This window comes from Dipodomys ordii, unplaced genomic scaffold (genome assembly GCF_000151885.1).
Source record: "Dipodomys ordii isolate 6190 unplaced genomic scaffold, Dord_2.0 Scaffold60, whole genome shotgun sequence".
NCBI lineage: Eukaryota > Metazoa > Chordata > Mammalia > Rodentia > Heteromyidae > Dipodomys > Dipodomys ordii.
Genome location: NW_012267276.1, coordinates 7,268,899 through 7,291,426, shown reverse-complemented (window position 1 = coordinate 7,291,426; position 22,528 = coordinate 7,268,899). Strand labels below are relative to the sequence as shown.

Here is a 22,528-nt window from a genome sequence, read left to right as displayed (position 1 = left end):
GTACTCTTATCTAGGAAATAAAAAAAACTGTGTGTATTTTAAGAACCAACAGTAAGCTAAGAGCAATGGTGTGTATAAAAATAGAGTTTTATATAGTTTTATATATATATATATATATATATATATATATATATACATGTTTTAATATCAAGTAGGGAAAAGAACATACTCTCACTAGCTTTAACATATATATTGTCATTAGTTAGGCTATCATAGTCATTATTATTATCGTTGTTGTTCTTATACCAGTTCTGGGACTTGAACTCAGAGCCTGGGTGCTTTCTCTGAGCATTTTGCTCAAGGAAGTTACCCTAGCACTTGAGCCACAGCTCTTGTTCAAGATTTTGTTTTTCTAATTAATTGGAGATAAGAGTCTCATATAGTTTCCTGCCAGGACTGGCCTTGAACTAAGATCCTTGGCTCTCAGCCTCTTTAGTAGCTAGGATTATAGGTGTGATCCATTGGCCCCTGGAGGAAATTATTTTTACTTTTATAAAGTTAATCAGATTAATGAAATGGTTTTCTGCAGGAGAAACTCAAAGGTGCAAGTTGCTCAGTGGTCTGTAGTGAGACATCTAGAGTTCATGCACACCTTAGGAGCTTCTGCAGGGCAGGGTGTGTAACATTTTGGGTTGATTACAAATATTCCAGAGTTTTAAATTTGACAAAAAGTAAATAGAAATTCTACTCTGTCTCATGTAGGTAGATATGAACACAAGCGGAAAAGGTTATTTCCTACGTGCCAGTTTGGAATACTAAACCTTCTAGTCTAGTGTCTCCGTCTCCTTCTGTTTTCAATTTTATAGGACTTTCCTAATAAGTAATTTAGTATTTGTTACCAGTTTGGAAATTAGTTTTCTGGAGCCAGGATGAAGTGCTAAGTATTTAGAGACGGAAGCATTGGCAGAGAAGACAGAGGGGCTCGACGTGTCTCTTATGCTCCGGGAGGAAGACATGGACGCACTCCAGTGCTGAAGCCAATTTGCAGGGAGCAGTGAAGGCTGGGAGAAGTGAGCATGGGAGTCATTTTTTCCAGTGTCTCTCAGTGACTCAAACTGGTTTTTAATCTATCAGCTTAGAGGAAAGCTGCTACATAGCATTATGCAGTTAAAATATTTAAAAAAAGCAAACTAAAAAGACATTTTAGACTTAGAATGGGAATTGAGCCAATGAACTTGACTGGTAAAGTTGAGTCTTTGTAGGAAAGCCAGGGAGTCTGTCATATTTCCCTAGTTAGCATATATATATATATATATATATATAGAAATATATTATATATATTAGATATATACATATTAGAGAGTAAGAGATACCACATGCACACAGGAAGGACATTTGCAAGGCTTATATCTTTCTGAATTATCAAAATAGGATAAATATTCAAAACATTTTATTTTATCTTATTTTGTAATTTTAATTTTATATTTATATTTTATATGCTTATACTTTAGTCACATTCGTATTTCACATATTTTATTTTAGTTTGTACTTTCATTTTTCAAATTGTATTTTAAGCTTTTGAAAAATGTATTTTGACAAAATGAGAAAGTTGGGTCTTAGCCACATGTCTGCTAAGAACTTTTTCAGAGAAGTTCTGGAACGTGTACTGTTTAAGGTGGTCGCATGGCCTTGGTGGTTCCAGAAGTTCCTTGGGTGAGCTGAATGTCTCATCTGCTTGTGTCCTGCTGTTGGACATCCTTAAGACTTCAGAGTCAGGTTTCAAGTTGGCGCAGTGACAGAAGAACAATATTATGTTTGGCACCACAGAATCTCAGAATATTTTAGGAATGATTATGCCAAGGAGAGTCATATGATGAAGCTCAGATTATATTTCATGTATATGATATATATGTCTCTTTATGTTAGACAAAGCTCAACCAGCCTTTTGTTTTGCCCTAAAATCAACATATCTGATACTTGGTATATACATATTTTGGCTGGAGAGGTAAGTAGGATGCAACTTCAAGGAAATAACATACAATCAGCAGAACACCAATAGAAAGTTCTTGTTCAAACTCCTTGTTATTTAGTTGTTGTTGCTAATACTGAGGCTTGAATTCAGACCTTTACTTGGCTTATTTATTTTTTTGTTTGCTTGTTTTTTTAAATTTATTTTTGTTCAAGGCTGTTCTTTAACCACTTGAGCTAAAGCTCCACTTCTGGCTTTTTACTGGTCAGTTGGAAATGAGAGTCTTGGGCTTGCCTGCCTGAACTAGTTTTGCATTCAGATCCTCAGTGCCAGTTGCTAGCTAGGATCACAGGTGTGCATCTCGAAGTGTAGCTCATGTCTGAAATGCTATGAGTGTAGGTTTTTAAGGGAAGAGGAATGACTTTCACATGATGAACAGTCAAGGGTGAAGGAACTTTCACTTCCCCATGATACCTTGGGAAGTCACTCTTGTTCATTGTGTTGTTCAACAGAAAAGAATGAAATGTGACCCATGGTCCAGGAAGTTTTATTAATTATGATAGAGTATATAAAACCTCCACTTCTCCATTTTAGCCAATTTTAAATATATGGTATTCTGGTATTAAGTTCATTTGCTTCCAATTTACCACCTTCATCCATTTGCTGAAGGTTTTCATCTCACTAACCAGAGCGCCCAAGCCCACGCTGGCTAACTCCCCTGCCCCCACCACAGCCCACTCTGGCTAACCTCCCCTCTGCAACCCATAGTCCACACATCTTCCCCTGGCTTTTTCTGACCATGGGTTTGCCTACTTTGTTAATGCCCACATGGAGCCTTGGGTTTCATTCATTGTCACATAGCATAATATCTTTAGTGTATCCACATTGGAACAAGTGTCCAATTTTCTTTCCTTTTCTCAGCCAGAATAATATTACACTGGATGTATATACCACATTTTATTGCTCCAAAACAGACTCTTGGGTAACTCTTTTAACTTTAGACAGTTTGTGTTTTTCATGTGTCCTGCGGTGGATGGCTCTGAACAGAGTCCATATGCATTTGGAGACTAAACAACCAGAATCAGTGTTTGGGGGTTGTTTTGTTTTGATAGTGCAAAAACAAAACAAAACAAAAAACAGCACTCAGGACCTTGCCCTTGCTAACGGGCTCTCTGCTTACTTGACCAGAATCTCCAACCCTTTGTGTGTGTGTGTGTGTGTGTGTGTGTGCGCGCGCGCGCGTACGCGCGCTAACATGCCAGTGGTCTACATGTTTTCCCTGAGCTTCATTGCCCAAGGCTAGTGCTCTACCACTTGAGCCACAGCTCCACAGTCAGCTTTGTGGTGGTTCATTGGAGGTAAGAGTCTCATGGATTTCACTGCATGGGCTGGTCTTGACTGTGATTTTTAGATCTCAGCTTCCTGAGCAGCTGGGATTCCAGCGCCAGTGCCCGGCACAGACAGGGCACCTTTACCATGAGTGACTCAGTGATTCTTGACAGAGAGAATGTATTAATAAAATGCAAATAACTTTCCATATACATGTGGTGCCTACTTACTTCAAAGTACTGTGATAAACACATATCTCAGTGAGAGAAAATATCATATTGACATTTGTGGTCAGGACAATGAAAGATGAGAAACATAACTAAGATCACAAACAATAGCAAATAGAAAAACTGTGCTTTCAATCTAGGGTCAAATTCTAGGAATCTTGTTTTTTAGGTTTTTATTTTTTATTTTACTCATTTTAGGGGAAATTTTAATTGTTATTGTAACGGTGATGTACAGAGGTTTACAGTTATGTCAGGTCATTTATTATTAGACAATGTCCCTCCTTCCCTTGTTCTCTCCCATTTTCCCCTCCCATCTCCATTCACAAGTTGTATAGTTCTTTTTCCACATAGTGCCTAGTGAGTACTAGTGCTGCATTTGTCCACCCTTTGTTTTTCCATTTCTGTGTCCCCCTTCATCCTCCCAAAGACAGATAAATGAACAAACAAGAGAAAAAGAACATTGAAAACAGCAACAAAGGAAACAAAATCCCCTGGTTTCCAATTCCCGGAGTTCATTTTCATAAATGTCATTTTATATGTTCAGATGCGCATAAACATTGTGTCTTTGTGATCCTCTCCTAAGAATATTCTCATTTGCTCTTAGTCTGCTTCAATGCCTAGAGACCGTATAATTTATCATGTCTGAGGAATATTTTTTCTCACAGATTTTTATTTTGACAATACATATTTAATTGGGAAATATATAAATCTGAATTTCTCAATTCATTTATTTAGTTAATAGTTTATGTATTTTATTTTGGTGCTAGAGCTTGAATTCAGAGCCCAGGGTGATATCCATGAGCTTTTTGGCTCAAGGTTGGTGCTCCACCACTTGAGACACAGCTCCACTTCTAGGTTTTGATGGCTAGTTGGCAATAACAGTCTCATGGATTTGTCTGCCAGAGTTGGCTTCCAATTGTGATCCTCAGATCTCAGCCTGCTGAATATCGAGAATTGCAATCATGAGCCACCAGGATCAGTGAGATTTTTTAATACTAATATTATGATTATTAGAGGATAGCAGATGAGATAATCTTGATAGCCCCTGCCAATGTTAACATTTTACTGTCATCTTCCATGTTAACACTTGGTGGTTTATGAGTCTTACAGGGAAAATCATGGTCAAGATCATCTCCAAATTGTTTTGTTTTGTTTTGCTTTGTTTTGCTTTGTTTCTGCTTCCTTAGCTGTAAATGGAAACTGAGTGCAATCGGAGAATGTAAACCTATAGTCTCATTGGGAAATCTTTGAAGCTGTAGCATTCTAGAAGGTCGATGACAAGCAAATATTCTTGTTTTCTAAAGAGATAAATCGTCACTCTATGGACAATAATTCAATAATTCCAACACACTACTAAAATATCCTTCAGGATAACAAATATGTTAAATGAAGATGCTCTTATTTATTCTGCAACATTATTTGCAAAATTTGTCTTATTTTAAGGAACTTTTGCAAGATATGATTTACATACCATCAAGACCTTTAAGAGTGTGCAGACCTCTCTGTGTGTTCACAGCACTGCTGAAGTGGACTTCCATGTCTTCTGAAGCTTGTTTAGCAACAAGCTGGGAGCAGGGTGCATGGGGGACAGGCTATCAATGTTTGCTTCGTAAACTATTTAATAAATGTAAGTGAATATCCCAGATAATCCTTGCTAAATCTAAATAGTAAACAAAAGGAAGGATTAAGTATTCAGATATAAATTTCAGAAGCCAGCAAATAAATGCTGATTACTGTATTTGTTGTAGTGTTAGTTGTAATGTTAACAGATAAAAATCACTGTAGGCTTGTTAGCTTTAGGCACATTTTTCAAATAGGACACTTCTCTCTCTCTCTCTCTCTATATGTGTGTGTATGCATACATGTATATACACATATATGCATGTATATATGTGTACATACACATATATATATGAACACATATACAAATATGGATGTATACATATACACATGTATATGAATGTGTATATTTGTATGTATGTGTATACGTATAATATAACATTATGTAATATATATAGTAATTATATAATATAATAATATAGTTACATTATACATATAGATATTTATGCAAATATATGTATATATATAAATATACATAGAATAATACTTATCCATATTTATATCTATATCATTATCTATATATGGATGGTAGGGTTCTTTTGGTTATGATCCTACGGTTTAAACTCTGGGCCTCACACTTGTTAGGCAGGTATTCTACCACTTGAGCTACATGCTAGCCTATTTTCCTTTAGTTACTTTTTCTCAGGTAGCATCTCAGACAGCATTTTGATGAAGGTTGGCCTTGAACTGCAATCCTCCTAGCTCAGCCTCTCCCATGGTTGGGATATAGATGCCCCTATATTCACAAAGCTTCTGTCTTTCCCAGTTCACTTGAGCTTCTAGCAAGCTCTAGGCTTGAGTGTCCATTTGTGACAGCTGTTCATCCTGGTGAGTGAGGTTCTTTAGGGTGTTGGCCTAGAAAGGTGCATTTTTAAAAATATATCCAGTGACCAGAATCTGTAATTCTGGTTGAAACCACTAGAGCCATTAAACTGCTAGCTCTCTGCAGAGCTCAGGAGTTTTTACAAGGTGTGCGGGAGTTGAATGGTAGGTGGTGTAACAGCCTTGGTTAAGTCTTTGAAGAACTGCCAAACTGTTTTCCAGAGGGATGGCCCAATCTTCTATCCTCACTGGCACTGGCAGGGCCTCAGGGATTCCAGTTCTTACCATTGTTTTATACAAGAGCCATTCTATTGGATGTGAAATTCTGTGTCACTGTGATTTTAATTTCGTATCTCATTCAGTAATGACTCACATATGTTTCTGTTGGTTTAGAGGCATTCATGTATTATATGTTGAAAAATGTCTGCTAAACTTTTTTTCTAAATTGGATTGCTAACTTTGTATTATTAAATTTTATGAGCTTCTTTTTAAATATCTTTTGAGTATATCTGCCCAATATATGATTTATCAATGTTTAGTTTTTATTTTGTATCTGTACTGGGACTTGAACTCAAGGCCTGTGTTGTTTCATGCTTTTATTTTCTTTTCACTTAGTACTGGTGCTTTACTACATAAGCCACAACTTCATATTCAGATTTTTGCTGGTTAATTGGAGTTAGGAGGTTCCATGGTTTATCTGCCCAAAATGACTTCCTTTGTGGAACAACAAACTATGTCCGTACCGTGGTCAAACCAGCTTTTCAGGGATTGAAGAAAGAGTATGTGTGGACTCAGTATCAGGATTATGCTAGAAATGAATCTAAATATTTTTTATTTTAAGCCTTAGAAGAGAAGTTGTCTTTCTGAGTTTGTTGAAATAGAATTTCCAAATATAAATTCAGAATATACAGATCCCTTAAAAAACTGTATTTTGACAAGTAGATTCAGGATATATTGAAGATGTAGTTGGCATTTTAGATGAGATGAACAGCTACATTACTTGATGAGCCAATTCTTTTTCATAAAAATGGAATTCATTGTAGTTTTGAAAGAAGAAGAGGAGGAAGGAGGAAAAGAAGGAGAAGTGGAAGCAGGAGAAGGAGGAGGAAAGTACCCCTAAAATAAAATTTCAATCTCAAAGTTTGAGATATGGTTTTAGAAGTATGAAGAAATTCCAGGGCAGGGAAAGTAGCTCAGTGGTAGAGTGCTTGCCTTGTATGCACAAGACCCTGGGTTTGATTCCTTAACACCACATAAGCAGAAAAAACTGGAAGTGGCACTGTGGCTCAAGTGGTAGAGTGCTAGCCTTGAGCTGAAGAGCTGAGGGACAATGTCTAGGCCCAGAGTTCAAGCCCCACGACCAACCCTCCCCCAAAAATAAAATGTATGAAGAAATTCTAGCGCTATAGACTCAATTATAGTAGATTACTATACCTGGAAGTAACTTTGTGTCTTTTGCATAAAGTAATAGCAGGGCCAAAAGACTTTGAGATGAGGCCCTCCTCTAGCAGGAGGGGCAAAGGAAATAGAGATGACCCCGTCTCTAGTGGAAGGGGCAAGGATGGAGAGATGAGCCCTGCCTCTAGTAGGAGGGGTTAAAGAATGGGAGCAAAGTCTTTACAATGTTTGGTCCCAGCTAGGACCTTGCTCTTTGTCCACAGCCCCAGGGCCTTGGCATTGGCTATTCCTAGTTCAGTGTCTGCTTTTCCCAGCTTCCTTACTGAAAAGTCACTCAGTCCAGGATTTTCAAACTCACCTCCTTTTCTACCACTGCCCATTATGTACCTGTCAAGGCTACTCATGTGCCTGTCTCCCTCCCAAATTCTCTTGTCCCACTTTAGACCACAGCTTCTACCTGCAGTACGTCTCCAACAACTATTCTGTCGCAGCAGACAACAGAAATCTCTGTTTTATCATGTCTACTATCTATGAAACAAGAACAATGATGAAAAACATTGATGAACTATTTTCATTTATCTTTGGTTAAATTTCTCTCTGATATGTTTGTCTACCTGACTCAGACTCACATCTATTGAATGACTGTTCAATTACAGGACACTTTACCACCATGTTTATTGTAAAGAATGGAATAAAAATTTCCATAAGTTTCATATGCAAACCACACAACTTTTAACATGATCCTTCCTTCTGCATTTACTTTTGGTGTCTTAAGAATCTGTTAAAATGCAGAAATTATGCAGTATTGATTTCAGGAAAAGTTGAAGTGGTTACACATGATTGCCTTCGCCTTAAAAGAAATCCTTATTTGGTTCTAATTTGAACAATATTGAAAGCACAACAACACTAGGTTTTTATTATGTCAGCACACATTTAATGAGTTATGGAAAGTATTCTGTTTCGAGAACGGAGTTAACTGTATCTTATCCGTACTCTAGCCATTCTGGTTGCTTCTGGCTGCTCTCCAAGCTGGCCTGTTACCCAGACATATTTCTTTCCTCATAAGAAATACATTGAAATCCCAAAAACATATGCTTCTGACTGCTAGGAGAATTTTACTGGGGAGAGATTAATGTCACTGCTTTTGTTTGAGAAAATATAATTGGGCACAGTTACATACATGTGGCTTATGTAAGAAATATGGCCTGCTTTATAACTCATTATAAGTTTATTTTTACTTTTAAAAGTGAAACTACAATGAATCAAAAAGGTACTTGCTTCCTCCACTCCTGATATTCTAGAATAATTGGACTGGAACAATCCCCCTTTGTGTGAGGTCAATGGCTAGGTATGGATTTGGGCTGATAGAAAAGCAGCTAATCAGGGGATTGCAGCTGGCAGGGTGAGCTGATAAAGCCAAACCTACCTGACAATGAAACAGGGCAGAGGGCTAGGCAAGTGTGAGGACCAGGAGTAAGTCTGTGACTTCACAACCTCACAGGAAACAGAAAGGAGCCCTGCTGGTCAGAAAGTCAGCTCGAGAACTTCCATTATCTCTATGTTACCCAAGGCCAGGCTTTACTCTGAGTAAGATGGCCAACAGGGCTGACTGGAGCAAAGTGCTGTCTCTCAAACTTCCTTCTCACCTTTACTTACGTTCACATCTTGCCTGACTTCTCTTGTCAGATGTGAAGGCCAAGGCTGCTTCGGTGCCCTACACTTTCTGGTAACATATTTGGTACATTAGCCAAGAAGTTAGGAATTAAATATGTCTTTTCTTGAATTGGACTCATGGAAAGATATAGTACCAACAATATCATGTACATCAACAAGATATTATCAAATGGTATGTGAGACAACTTATATTTGACCTGTTAAGTTTTAAAGAGAAAAATGCTTATTAGCTTAAAAATCTCTGAAATAAAAAAATATTCTAATTCCCAACTACAATAGTTTCTTCAGACATTGCCATTATACCATGATTCTTTTTCTCAAGTGTTTTGTGTAAAATAATATAGTCAAAATGATCTTCACATCTTTCTTTTAGTTCTAAAGAAAAATGTAACTAAATGCACTTAAATTTTAGTTGAGTTTAGATCAACAGAGTTATGTTCTTAAGACTTGTCGGTCATGGGGCTTGAACTCTGGGCCTGAGCACTCTTCCTCAGCTCTTCAGCTCAAGGCTAGTGCTCTAACACTTGCACCTCAATGTCACTTTAGGTTTTCTAGTGGTTTATTGGAAATAAGAGTTTCACGGACTTTCCTGCCTGAGCTTTTAACCATGATCCTCAGATCTCAGCCTCTTGAGTAGCTAGGATTAGAGGCGTGCACCACCGGTACTCAGTGTTCTTAAGACATTGTGACTCAAATAGTTTAATTCCTTAGAAAGGTAAAGCTGAAGTATAGCAAAATAAAACACCAGGAAGTGAGTACTAGCAAGAAAGGGGTGGGGTGGGACCAAGGGTAAAGGGGTGGGCAAATGAAAAGGAGAAGAGGGGAGAATGCAGTCAAGAATCCAGTTTATATTCTACCGAATTAAGTTGGTGGGTAGTGGAGGAATGGGTGAGAATATTGAAATGGCTGACATTCATCAAAGACATACAGTATTCAAAACTGCTTTCTTACAAGACAGCTCCTTTGTACAACTACTTAACAATAATTTAACCACAGTAGAAAAAAATAGAATGTGTGATTTGGTCAGGTATTGGTAGTTTAAGCTTATAATCAATCCTATTTAGGAGGCTGAGATCTGAGGATTGAGATTCAAAGCCAGCCAGGTCAGAGAAGTCTGTGAGACTCTTAGCTTCAATTAACTAGCCAAAAGCTGGAAGTGGAGGTGTGGCTCAAATAGTAGATTGCCAGCCTTGAGTAAAAAAACCAAACCAAGCCAAACCACAACAATAACAAAAAACACCTAATAGCAGCTGGGCCCTGAGTTCAAGCCCCACCACCAATAAAACAAAAGAAGAATTGGCATCACTTGATAGTACTGGCTCTTTAGGTTTTCCTCTAATGGGTCACATCAAGCCCCTACCAGTTCTTTACAGAATGAGTCACACATTTTTTTTTCTGTAAAGTTTCATTTCTCCTGTTTATTTCAAGATTTCAATTTCAGAATTGTAGTAATGCATCAAGAAGAGCCTGGAGACACACTGTTATTACACCCGCCACAGGCCTTCTGGAGTTAGGTTTGTTCTCTATCATAAATAAATAAATAAATACCTAAAAGCATTGTTCATAGGGTAAGATCAAATCTTACATACCTCCATAGCCCAAACATTACATTCCTGACATTTTGGGCATTTAAATGTAAACTGTGCTCTTTGTTAGGACCTCCTCATAACTAAAATATGAGTCACTTACAAAACCATAATAGATTTTGGCCGTGCTGCGTGATGAAGTGTTTTGGATGCAGTGCAACATTTCACCCAGACTCATGGCAGCAGAATTCCCATAGTCACCCCAAATAGGGAAAGAAATGAAGAACACAACTCAAAGAAATATGTAGACGCTGGCAGAGCTCACTCACAGAACTCCAGCTCTGTACTGTTGTTAAGAAATCTGATTACTTGGAGCATAAGCCCTCACATTAGAGTGTAAATAAGTGTTGAATTTGCATATGTGTGTGTATCCAGATTTAACGCTATCCTTGACATTTTAAATTAGGTCATGCTCAGATTCCATGAAGTGAAATTAGGTAGCTAGTTCACACATACACACACACACACACACACACACACACACACGTGAATGTAGAGCCAGGAGCTACTGGCTCACTCTGTAATCCTAGCTACTCAAGAGACTGAGATCTGAGGATGGCAATTCAAAGCCAGCCTGGGCAGCAGAGATGAAGAGTCTTTTACCTCCAATTAACCAGCAGTGAAGCTATGGCTCAAGTGGTAGTGTGAAAAAGTTAAGATATAGTGCTAAGGTTCCTGAATTCAAGCCACCAATATCCACATAAAAAATCAAAACCAAACCCAGAAAGGAATGTAGAATGCCAAAGTTTCTGCTGGTGCTTAGACCTTTTGTCATATAATTACAGTATTTGTGGACATATATTTGGTATGGAAAGTGAAAAGATGTATGTGTGTGTGTGTGTGTGTTTCTGGTCCTGAGACTTGAACTCAGGGCCTGGGTCTTGTTCCTGAGATTGAGATTTTTGGTCAAGACTTGCACTCTCCCACTAATAAGCCATAGCTCCACCTATGTCTTTTTGCTAGTTAATGGGAGATACAAGTTGCATGGACTTTTCTGCCCAGGCTTGCTTTGAACCAAGATCCTCAGATCTCTCCCTCTTGAGTAGCTATGATGACAGTTGCTAGTCTGATATGGAGATATTTGTTATGGAAGTTTATATTAAATGTATTAAACCCATTGAATTGAGTAAATTAGGTAGTCTTTAGCTTCCTTTAAAGAGAGATCTTGTGAAGGCATTTTAGATCTGTCATTTTACTTCTACTTATCACTGTTTACTTGAAGCTCTGTCTCCTTACATCCCTCTCAGTGTTTTCTAGTGACGCTGACTGTGTGACGTAGAAGTTGAAGGTCAGATCACTGAGCCCTTTCCTGCACACTTGCCTGGACTTGGAACGTCCCCAGCAAGGAGCCTGTGTCTGGGGGTTCCCAGGCCTGCCTCATTTCAGGCCGGAAAGGTGGAGTTTTCCTCTCCTGGGCCAGGGGAAGGGACAGAGAAGTCCTGGGCTATGCTGGTCCTGGTATATAATGCAATCATGTCTGTTCACTTGAGTCCTTATGCAGAAAAAGAAATGCATGTTTCCAGTGTCCCTGGAGACTCTGTCCCTCACTGAATTTATGTAGTATTTACCCCATACAAACACAGGCATTTGGTCAAGCCCCGGGGAGTGGCTTAGGAGTGTGATGCCGGCCTGGAGGAGCTGTTATTTTATCACCAGCCTTCCTGTAGTGACATCAGTTTTGGAAGTCATGAATGAAGATAATGTAATCTCTTCAGTAGGCTAAAAACAACAACATTTAAGCAGAATTATAGCTTCTACAAGCCAGAAAAGTAGTGTGAATCTACTGTTAATCTCGGTAGCTGAGATTACAGGTATGTGCTGCCCAAGCTACATATCTATTTTTCATATAGGCTGGTTAATTTTTGTAATTAGTATAAAGTGGTGGACAGAGAGATGAGGAGGAGGCATGTATAGCTTTGTTTCTCCAGAAGTTGAATATTGACATGAAAAACTTGGAGGATTTCTTTTCTTTTATCTTCCTTTCTTTTCTTTCCTCCCTTCCCTTCCCTCCCCTGCCCCTTCCAATCCCTTTCCTTTCTTTTCCCTTTCTCTTTCCATTTTATTTTCTTTTCATGTCAGTCCTGGGACATGGACTCAGGGCCTGGGCACTGTCCCTTAGATTATTTTACTTAAGACTCGTGCTCCACCACTTGAGCCATACCTCCACTTCCAATTTTTCTTTCTTTCTGGTTAATTGAAGCAAAGAGTCCCATGCTGGGGACAAGCTTTGAACCGCGATCCTCAGTGTTCAGCTTCCTGAGCAGCCATTATTTGCAGATGTAAATCACTGGGGCTGTGCTGGAGGCTTTCTTCTTATGGGAACACGAGTGACTTTTCAGTTGTCAATCAGTAAACATTTCAGGAAGGAATTGTTCCTGTCTGGCCGTGTGGGCCAGCGGGTTTCATGCGGAGTGTCAGGCCATCTTGGTCCTCTCCATTGTGGAATGACTGAGTTGATCGGTAGAACTTTCTAGTACACATTGCTCAGGGATTGTTTAGAATGCGCTACTCTGGACGAGCCGAGCGGTCCTCACTGGGCTTTGTGTTTGCCCTGGTGAGGGCTGTGGAGCTTGGCTGCCTCCCGTTACCCGTGGCGGGTCTCCCGCAGCACTTCCACCCGAGTCTCACGCGGACTTCTCCTCTCGTCCCGCAGGTGGAAATCACGCTGCAGGACATCAATGACAATCCGCCGGTGTTCCCCGCAGACACGCTGGACCTGACGGTGGAGGAGAACGTGGGCGACGGCGCCAGGATCCTGCAGCTCAGCGCCATGGATGCCGATGAGGTGCGCTCCTGGAGTGTGGGGTCTCCCCGACCCGGCACCGCGTGGGGGCACAGGCCACGCGGAGACTCGCAGCTGCCAGGGTGAACCCCCGCTCCCAGAACGTTCTAGTGTGTGAGGTGACCCAGGAATGGCAAGCAGCTGCCCTCCCACCAACAGTCACGGCCCCGTCCATCGCTGCTCACGGGTCACACTCACTAGCCACACAGTTTCAAGGCCTAAAACAGGACAGCTGCCTACGAATAGACGTCTGTTTTATGGCTTTATTGTTCCGACTTGTGACCTTCTGGCAGTAAAGATTGCTTCTGTTGCCTTTGAAATTGTAGAAAAGCAGGTCACTTAACATGACGAATATCGAAGTTGGCCTTCAAATGTTATTTAATTGTCATGTGTGTATATTATGCACATGAATTTAAAAATTATTGAAGATACAGTAAGAATATTATCCAGCCAAGGTCACGATTTTTTCCAGTTCTTTACTGAACAGACATTTTATGAGTAATGGTGAATTTGAGGGCAAAATTTAGGTCATTATCTCCTACAATTATATTTTAGTGGCATGATAATGTATATAATTTGTCATTTTTTTGCCATTTTAAATACTTCAAGAGAATTTTGTGTGTGTGTGTGTGTGTGTGTGTGTGTGTGTGTGTGTGTGTGTGTGTGTGAGTACTGGGATTTAAACTCAGAGCCTAAGCTCTGTCTCTTACCTTTTTCACTCAAGGCTGGTGCTCTACCACTTGAGCCATAGCTTGACCTCTGGCTTTTTGTGGAGAAGAAAATCTCATGGAGTTTCCTATTTGGGTTGGCTTATAATTGTGATCTTTAGATCTTAGCCTCCTGAATAGGATTATAGCTGTGAGCCACCTGGCTATTTTACATTCTTTTTATTGGGTAAATTCATGTTCTGAAGTTGAGAAAAGGGGAAATGCCTTCTCAGACAGCACTAGTAACTTTGCATGACCCTCTGTAACACAAGCCTGACACAGAATAAGCAATTTCCTTTCCTCACCCTCATCTGAACTTCAGCAATAACTAAACATTTGATTTTTGTCTTCTGAGAAAACTCTTCGTAGGTTTGTTTCTTTAACTTTATAAAGGTGATCAAATAAACAGCTGTCTACTCTTAACAGCCAATTCAAAACCCTAATGACTTAGACATTACAAATTTTGCAAAATCTACCTAGTAAAAGGGAACAGAATGAAGTATATTTAAATAAATTTAGTTGTCTACTAGCATAGGTTTGATGTTTTAACTTTAATAATTTCTGTGCAATTTTATGTAAAGTTCACATTTATTCCATATGGCTATTATTGACAGTTATATGACTGAACATTTGTATTATTGATACAGGAGCTCTATCAATAATAGATCAGTAAATATAAGTATAGACTAGTAAATAGTTTCTTAAAGCTTGCCATTGTTAAAATACATTTGTTTATATCAATTTATAAAATGTCACTAATGATGACTTGCATATAACAATAATAATAAAAATCTCATTTGATGGACATAAAACAGTGCACATAAAATAATTATAATTGCAATAGTTATTTTACTGGTTCTACTCTGTAGGAAGGGAGCAGAAACTTCTCTTTACTCTATGGAATATTATAATTAGAATGGGATTATTCAATATAAGTAGCAGTAAAACTGTACTTGAAAATTTAGCTGTTTTAATTATCATGCTGTTCTCTCTCTGTCTCTCCATCTCTGTCTCTTCTTTCTCTTTCTCTTTCTCTCTCTAGGTACTAGGGCTTGAATTCCTTGTACCCTTACTTGTGTTTTTCCCTCATAGCTGGTTCTCTATCACTTGAGCCGCAACTCCACTTCTGGCTTTGTTGGTTAATTAGAGATAACAGTCCCATATTTTATCTGCCTGGGCTGATTCCGAAACTTGATCTTCTGGTATGTCTCCTGAGTGGCTAGGATTACAAGTATAAGCCAATTGTATCCTGGTAATGAAATTATTTAAAACACTAAAGTGTGGGCTGGGAAGGTGGCTCAGTGGTAGAGTGCTTGCCTTGCATGCTCAAGGCCCTGGGTTCGATTCCTCAGCACCACATAAGCAAAAAGAAAAAAAGCCGGAAGTGCCGCTGTGGCTCAAGTGGTAGAGCACTAGCCTTGAGCGGAAGAGCTGAGGGACAGCACCCAGGCCCAGAGTTCAGGCCCCACGACCGGACCCAAAAAAAACCCAAAGCGCTAAAGTTATATATGTCATCAACCAATTATCTGTTGATACCTCTTTTATTATTTATATGCTTTTCCTTAATGACTTGACATGGGGTGTTAGAGAATAACGTCTGGGTTAAGAATAAATCAGTTTCAGAAGCCACATGTATGTGTTGAACTTAATTTAAGCAGCATTTGAGGCTGGAGGCTGGCACTCACACCAGTACTTCTAAAGCTATGCAGGAAGCTGAGATGTTTAGGTTGAGGTATTAAGACTGGGGGTGGTGGGTGGGGGGAGATGGCTCAGACAAAGGCCAGAGACTCATATCTTTAGTTAGCCAGCAATAGCTGGACTAGAGGTTTGGCTAAATTGGCAGAGCATCAGAATTGAGGATAAAAGCCCTGTGAGAGATCCAGTCCCTGAATTCAAGTCCCAGTATTGGTATGCACATGTATGCACAGCACACACACACACACACACACACACACAAATACACACATATATACCCCACATGTACACCCACCCACCACATACACCACACACACACACACACCACACACACACACATACACACTCATGTATACCACACACACCACACACACATACACCATACACATATACACACACCACACACATATGTACAATACATATACATAGAGCATACACATATACACACCATAGACACTACACTCCATATATACACACCATACACACATACACATACCACACCACATATACACCACACACACACACACACACGAATACCGTTTGAACTGTGTTGAATCAAGCAGTTCTTAGATATTTGCTTCTAAAAACTCCTTCTTGGTGTGTGTGAGTGTGTCTCCTCTGGAGAGTAAAATGTTTCTCTTCAGTATTATTTTCACTGCAGCTGACACATCATATTTATTTCTTGGGCTGCAGATATAGCAAGCTCAGTGTATTTAATAAATAGACTTTTCAAAAGTTCTAATGAAATCATTACTCTTGGCAACACATTTTGTTACATTCACCCGGGGTACTAATTCACCACCTCAGCCGATTTTGAATATGAAAAAATGGCTTTCTAAAAAATCAGTGCAGTCTTATGCTTTTCTTCTTTGCACAATTGTCATAACTTTCAAATTGGACCTTTGAAAATATCAAAGAAGTTCTGTAATATTTCAAATTTTTGTTTCTTTGCTTTCTCCCAATTTCCAAGGCTGTCTCATGTGAACAGATAAAAATTGAATATAACATCCATCATACCTGAGCTTTGCTAGAATATTCTAATAATAATAATAATATTCCTAGCAGATTAAAATAGTAGATACTAGGAATTGCAAATTGATGTTGGATGGTTTTGTTAAGCCATAAAATTACAATAAAAATGTTAGAGAGTCATGTACACCTGAGTATACAAGATAAACGTGGGCAGTGTGTTAAAGTCAGCTATTTCATTATTAAATTAAAATAGTTGGGAGGCTTTCACTTTATTAAATTTAAAAATTGGCTTTGAGAAAGCAGAATAAAAAGATTGCAAATGTCACTCCTTATAAATTTGAAAGAAGGAGTATTTTTGCCTTGGACTATTAGAAATCATTCCCTTATGTACTTGAACATAAAAGAAACAAAAAGGACAAGTGATGGGTGATAGCAAAGCCCTGAAGTTGTGGATGTGTTAATCCAGCATAATTAGTCTTTTGAGATTTACTATTCTGAGTGCATTAATAAACTTCTCTAAGCTAATCATGGAAAAAGTACAAACGTGGCTTAGATAAAATATAGTTATATCAAAAGGCAATTTCTCAAGTCTAAAGCTCCAAAATTACTTGGACCTCAATGTCAAGATCAATAATTTATAAGTGAAACTGGAGTTTGTAGCCTCAGTCCAGGACCCTGATGGTCAGGCCTAGCCCCTGGCCTCCTACAGGCCAAATCAAGAGGCCTAGTGACAGGCAGAGATTTACTACATGGCAGCTGTAAGAAGAAAGCATTTTAGTATATCTTCAGCTATCTTCAGGAAAAATACACCCACTTGAACAGACATGGAAGGTGGGGGGGGCAGGGAGTGAGTGATGGGAGCAGTGAAGAGTCTTCCCTTGACAGGCAGGGCCTGGCTGTCACCTCAGCTCTTGTATGGGGAAGGCTCCCACAGGAGATGTTACAATCAGAATACATACGTGATTATTGCCGGTGATCTGTCCTGTGGGGGCTTGATGCCCTCTTAGCAGTAGTTCAAATCCCCCTTAAAGATGTGATTGATCAGCGATAAGTTCTGCCCTTTCAAGATGATTGCAAAGTGACTGTGGAGAGAATGGCTCAGGAGTCTGCACACAGGTACAAAAGGAGGCACCTGGGGTGTGGAGTCATTATCCTGCTGCTGGTTAATTTGTGGGCCCATGCCAGGAGTCAGTGCTTCTCAGTAGAAAGTAGTTGTTAAAGGGCTTCTTATAACTGGGTACCCTAAAACCATATTTTCCTAGGGATTCAAGGAAGCTCTTACCTTATTCTCATTTGGAAGCTGTCAAGTGTTTCTCTTCTAAGAATAATAGTAAAAAGTTAAAATAGCTCTATACTCTCTCTTGAAGGCTTTTTGAATATATATATATATATATATATGTATCTATATAATTTTTTTGCCGGTCCTGGGGCTTGCACTCAGGGCTTGGGCACTGTCCCTGAGCTTCTTTTGCTCAAGGCTACCACTCTACCACTTGAGTCACGGTGCCACTTCTGGCCTTTTCTGTTTATGTGGTACTGAGGCATTGAACCCAGGACTTCATGCATGCTAGGCAAGCACTCTACCACCAAGCCATATTCTCAGCCCCTCAATGTAAGTTTTTAGCATGCATTAATTAAATCTTAACTACAACCCTATTTGGTTTTAATCAAGGAACATCGGTAAAACCTATATCCAAAAGCCATAGAAGTAATTAATGGAATAGTCTACCCTAAAAATAAGGCCCACAAGATTATATTTCAACCAACACAGTGAATGTTTAATTTTAGTCATAATTTACATACATGATGCCTATATTTAGTTGTTTTGCAATTACAAGAAGAAAGTGGTTTGTTGCTGAGTGCCTATAATCCTAGCTACTCAGGAGCCTGAGAACTGAGGATCATGGTTGAAAGCCAGCCCAGGTAGAAAAGTCTGAGATTCTTGGGTCCATTTTACCGGCAAAAAGCCAGAAGTAGAGATGTGGATCAAGTGATAGGGCCCCAGCAAACAAAGCCAAATGGGATTGCAACTCTGAGTTCAAGCTCCAGTACTGGTAGAGAGAGACAGACAGAGAGAGAGACAGAGACAGAGACAGAGAGAGCGAATGAAAGAAATTTAATATTCTAAAACATGGTGAAGTTACTGTCCTTCATGACCAAATCCACATGGTTTTCTAATTCTATTTTTCCCTAGTTTCTTTATCATTGCTAAATCTGAGGGCACTCTGAGCCTTCTGGTACCTCCTTTGAGGCTATTTCCTTGGTCACCCTTCCTGCATCTTTCTCTGTTTCTGCGTCTCCCATTCTTCAAATATCAATAATAATCTTCATGCTTAGGTCATTTCTTGCCTTTTCTCTTTATTTACATTTTCTTTTCTTTTTTTGGGGGGGGGTCCGGTCATGGGGCCTGAACTCTGGGCCTGGGCGCTGTCCCTCAGCTCTTCAGCTCAAGGCTAGTGCTCTACCACTTGAGCCACAGCGCCACTTCCAGCTTTTTTCTTTTTGCTTATGTGGTGCTGAGGAATCGAACCCAGGGCCTCATGCATGCAAGGCAAGTGCTCTATCACTGAGCCACCTTCTCAGCCCCTTTATTTACATTTTCAGTAACACTTGTGAATGGAGCAGACACCTCTATACACACCTTCAGATAATTTTCTCAAGTTACCGTCCCACATCTGAAATTTCTAGACAGTCATTTCTTTGGCATTGTCCTTCAAACACAGAACAGATAGCAGATAAAATTTTCCTTGGTAATTTCTTTTGTATCCAAGCACATCCTTCTTCTCTGTGGTCCTCAATAAGTATCTTCTCCAAATTCCTGACATAGTAATTCCAAACATAAATGGTTCCTTTCTTTGCTTTCACTTAGTCATACCTGATTGTTCAAGAATATGTGTGAAAATCTACACATATGATTATTACAGTTACTTCTGTATCTAATTATGTTTTAGTGTTACCAATTTGTCCTCTGACTCCTGCTGGTTCACACAGATTCATATTCTGAATTCCAAAGGGACAGAGCCAGGATTTGATCCCTGCATCTAAGTCACTTACCATCAAGATGGCCATGGAAATGATGTTTAGCTCACTGAGAGCCTGGAAGGTTAAATTCATTAATCCCCTTGAAGTGATGTAATCAGGCAGGTCTAGAACTCAAGGAAACTCCTAATGAATGCTCTGTGACCTTTCTCCTCCCTCTATAGCCTTTCTTGCTTGTAGCTTGTAGTTTTGGGGCTCATATCTCAAGGACCTGGGAAAATGGAAGAACTTACCTCTGTTTTCATCCCACAGAATAGGGGCTTATAATCTGTTTCTTTCATGCACTTTGGGATTACAGAGCCCCAAATCTCTTTTAGATACAAGTTCTGCTCATCACCTCTTTCCTCTAGCTCCTATGAAGTCAATAATAATGATAGTCTTAAAAGCTTACTTCCAGCTAAAATGTTATGAAGGTTTTGTGTCTGCGGCATGCAAGCCATTTGGGTTACATTTGAGATTTTGCAGAATATTTCCATAATTTAATAGTTTAGTTTGATTTCTTGTCATGGATTAAAAATCTGCACTAAAAGCACATCAAAGTAAGAAAACCAAGCACCTCTCTCTGCACATTCATGCATACCGGACTCATTCTCCATAGTCTACAGTGACCAGAAAGTCCCTTCTACAAAACCCAAACACCTCTTCATTCCATTAGATTCCCTAAAGTAAATAACTCAGCATGACCTCTCTCTTAGCTACTTCCTTCCCTGCCCATCTAAGACTCTCCATTTGTCCAGCAGGTTAATTTCCCTTTCCTGAGTACACATGATGACTTTGGCAGGTATAGGCTTGAAATCCATACACTTGGAGTAGGATTGTGTGTAATTATCTAGTGTCTCAATTGTAAAAGGAATCTACTGGGGGTGTGAATGCTCATGTCCCTGACTTTCTTCTGCTTGTCCAGAGACAACCATAGTATGTGTGTGTGTGTGTGTGTGTGTGTGTGTGTTGTGCCAGTTATAGGCTTGAACTCAGGGCCTCCTGCTTTCACTTTCCTTTTTCACTCAAGGCTGGAACTCTACCACTTGAGCCACACCTCTACTTCCACATTTTTGCTGGCTAATTGGAGATAAGAATCTCATAGTCTTTTCTACCTGGGTTAACCTTGAACCTTGATTCCCAAATCTCAGCCTCTCAAGTGGCTAGGATTACTGGTGTCAGCCACAAACAACCAACTTCTGTTGGCCTATTCTATACCTTGTTTGGAAAAATGTCTATTTGAGCCCACTTCCTTTTGTAATTAGATTGTTAGATTTTTATTTCTTGCTCATATAGTTTAGAAATTAACCTTTTATCAGATAAATCAACTTTAAAAATACTACCCTCATTCCATGATTTACCTTTTAATTTTCTTTGCTTTTTACATTGCAGAAACTTTGTATCTTGCTGTTGTCACTTGTCTCTTCTTTGTTTTTGTTGCCTGTGCTGGTCAGAGCCATGAAATCACTGCCAAGTCCCCCGTGGCTGGGGAAGCAGGCTTTCTCTTATTTTTCCTGCTAGAGTATATAGTTTCAGGTCTTCTATTGAATTGTTTAAGCCATTTGGAATTGATTTTTATGTTAACATTTTTATACGTATATATATATTTTAACTAACTCTTTTTGGAAAGACTATTTCTTAGCCACTGTGCATTCTTAGCATCCTTGTCAAAGCTCAGTTGACTTTTAGGCATGAGTTTATTTCTTGGCTTTCTAGTCAGCTCGATTGGTGGAACTATCTGACTTGATGCTGGTATTATATTGTTTTAATTTGTGTCTATTTTGAAATCAATAACTGATTTTAAAATCCTTAGAATTCTTTTTTCTTTCTGAACATTGTTCCATCTACTTTGAAGTCTTTTTTTACTCCATATGAATTAAAAATTCTCATCACTATTAAAGATGCCTTTCAAGCCAAGTGCCACTTATTCACATTTACGTAAAGTTACTCTGAGAATCATAGTTCGAAGCCAGCCAAGGTAGCCATGGCTGTGAGACTCTTATCTCCAATTAACCAGCAAAAAGCTACACGTGGAAATGTGGTTAAAGTGGCAGAGCATTAGCCTTGAGGCAAAAAAAGCTAAATGAGAGCTGGAGACAGCAAATTCAAGTCCAAGCACCACACACACACACACACACACACACACACACATACACGTGGACACACATATACCATTAGCATTTTGAAAAGGATTGAAATGAATTTGTAGGTTCCTTTGGGTACTATAAACATTTTAACAACATTATGTTACAAATATATTTCTATTTCTTTGATTCTTTTGTAATTTCTTTCATTGGTGTTTATAAATTTTCAGTGTACAAACTGGCATGTTCTTTAAGTTTTCCTTTTGAAGTCTGATTATATCCTATGAAATGAAAGCCTCAACCTCACTTGGTCAACAATATGGTAGAGGAAATGAGAGAAACAATGGTCCAACTGTTCTGCTTCTCCTGATCAGATGCCTGGTGTTTTTGTTTTGTTTTGTTTTGTTTTTGGCCATAGGGTGCCAATGCTGTGGTCACATATGCTATTATTAGTGGAGCTGATGATAGCTTCCGACTCGACCCTGAATCTGGAGACCTCATAGCCACCAAGAGGCTGGACAGGGAGCGCCGTTCCAAGTACTCCCTGCTGGTGCGAGCTGATGATGGGCTGCAGTCCTCAGACATGAGGATCAATATCACCATCAGCGACGTGAATGACCACACGCCCAAGTTCTCCCGGCCTGTGTATTCTTTTGACATCCCAGAAGACACTAGTCCTGGTAGGTGACCTGCCTGTCCTTCAGG

At 39.3% G+C, this 22,528-nt stretch overlaps 1 protein-coding gene across 1 annotated transcript in view; it reads left to right on the top strand.

The window, feature by feature from the left end:
- The window catches only part of Fat4 (FAT atypical cadherin 4), a 190,065-nt gene that overhangs the window by 88,709 nt on the left and 78,828 nt on the right, over nucleotides 1-22,528 (top strand). The window contains exons 2-3 of the mRNA XM_013022110.1: nucleotides 13,219-13,350; nucleotides 22,242-22,503. Coding sequence (XP_012877564.1) covers nucleotides 13,219-13,350; nucleotides 22,242-22,503 — 394 coding nt within the window. The remainder of the gene's footprint in view (nucleotides 1-13,218; nucleotides 13,351-22,241; nucleotides 22,504-22,528) is intronic.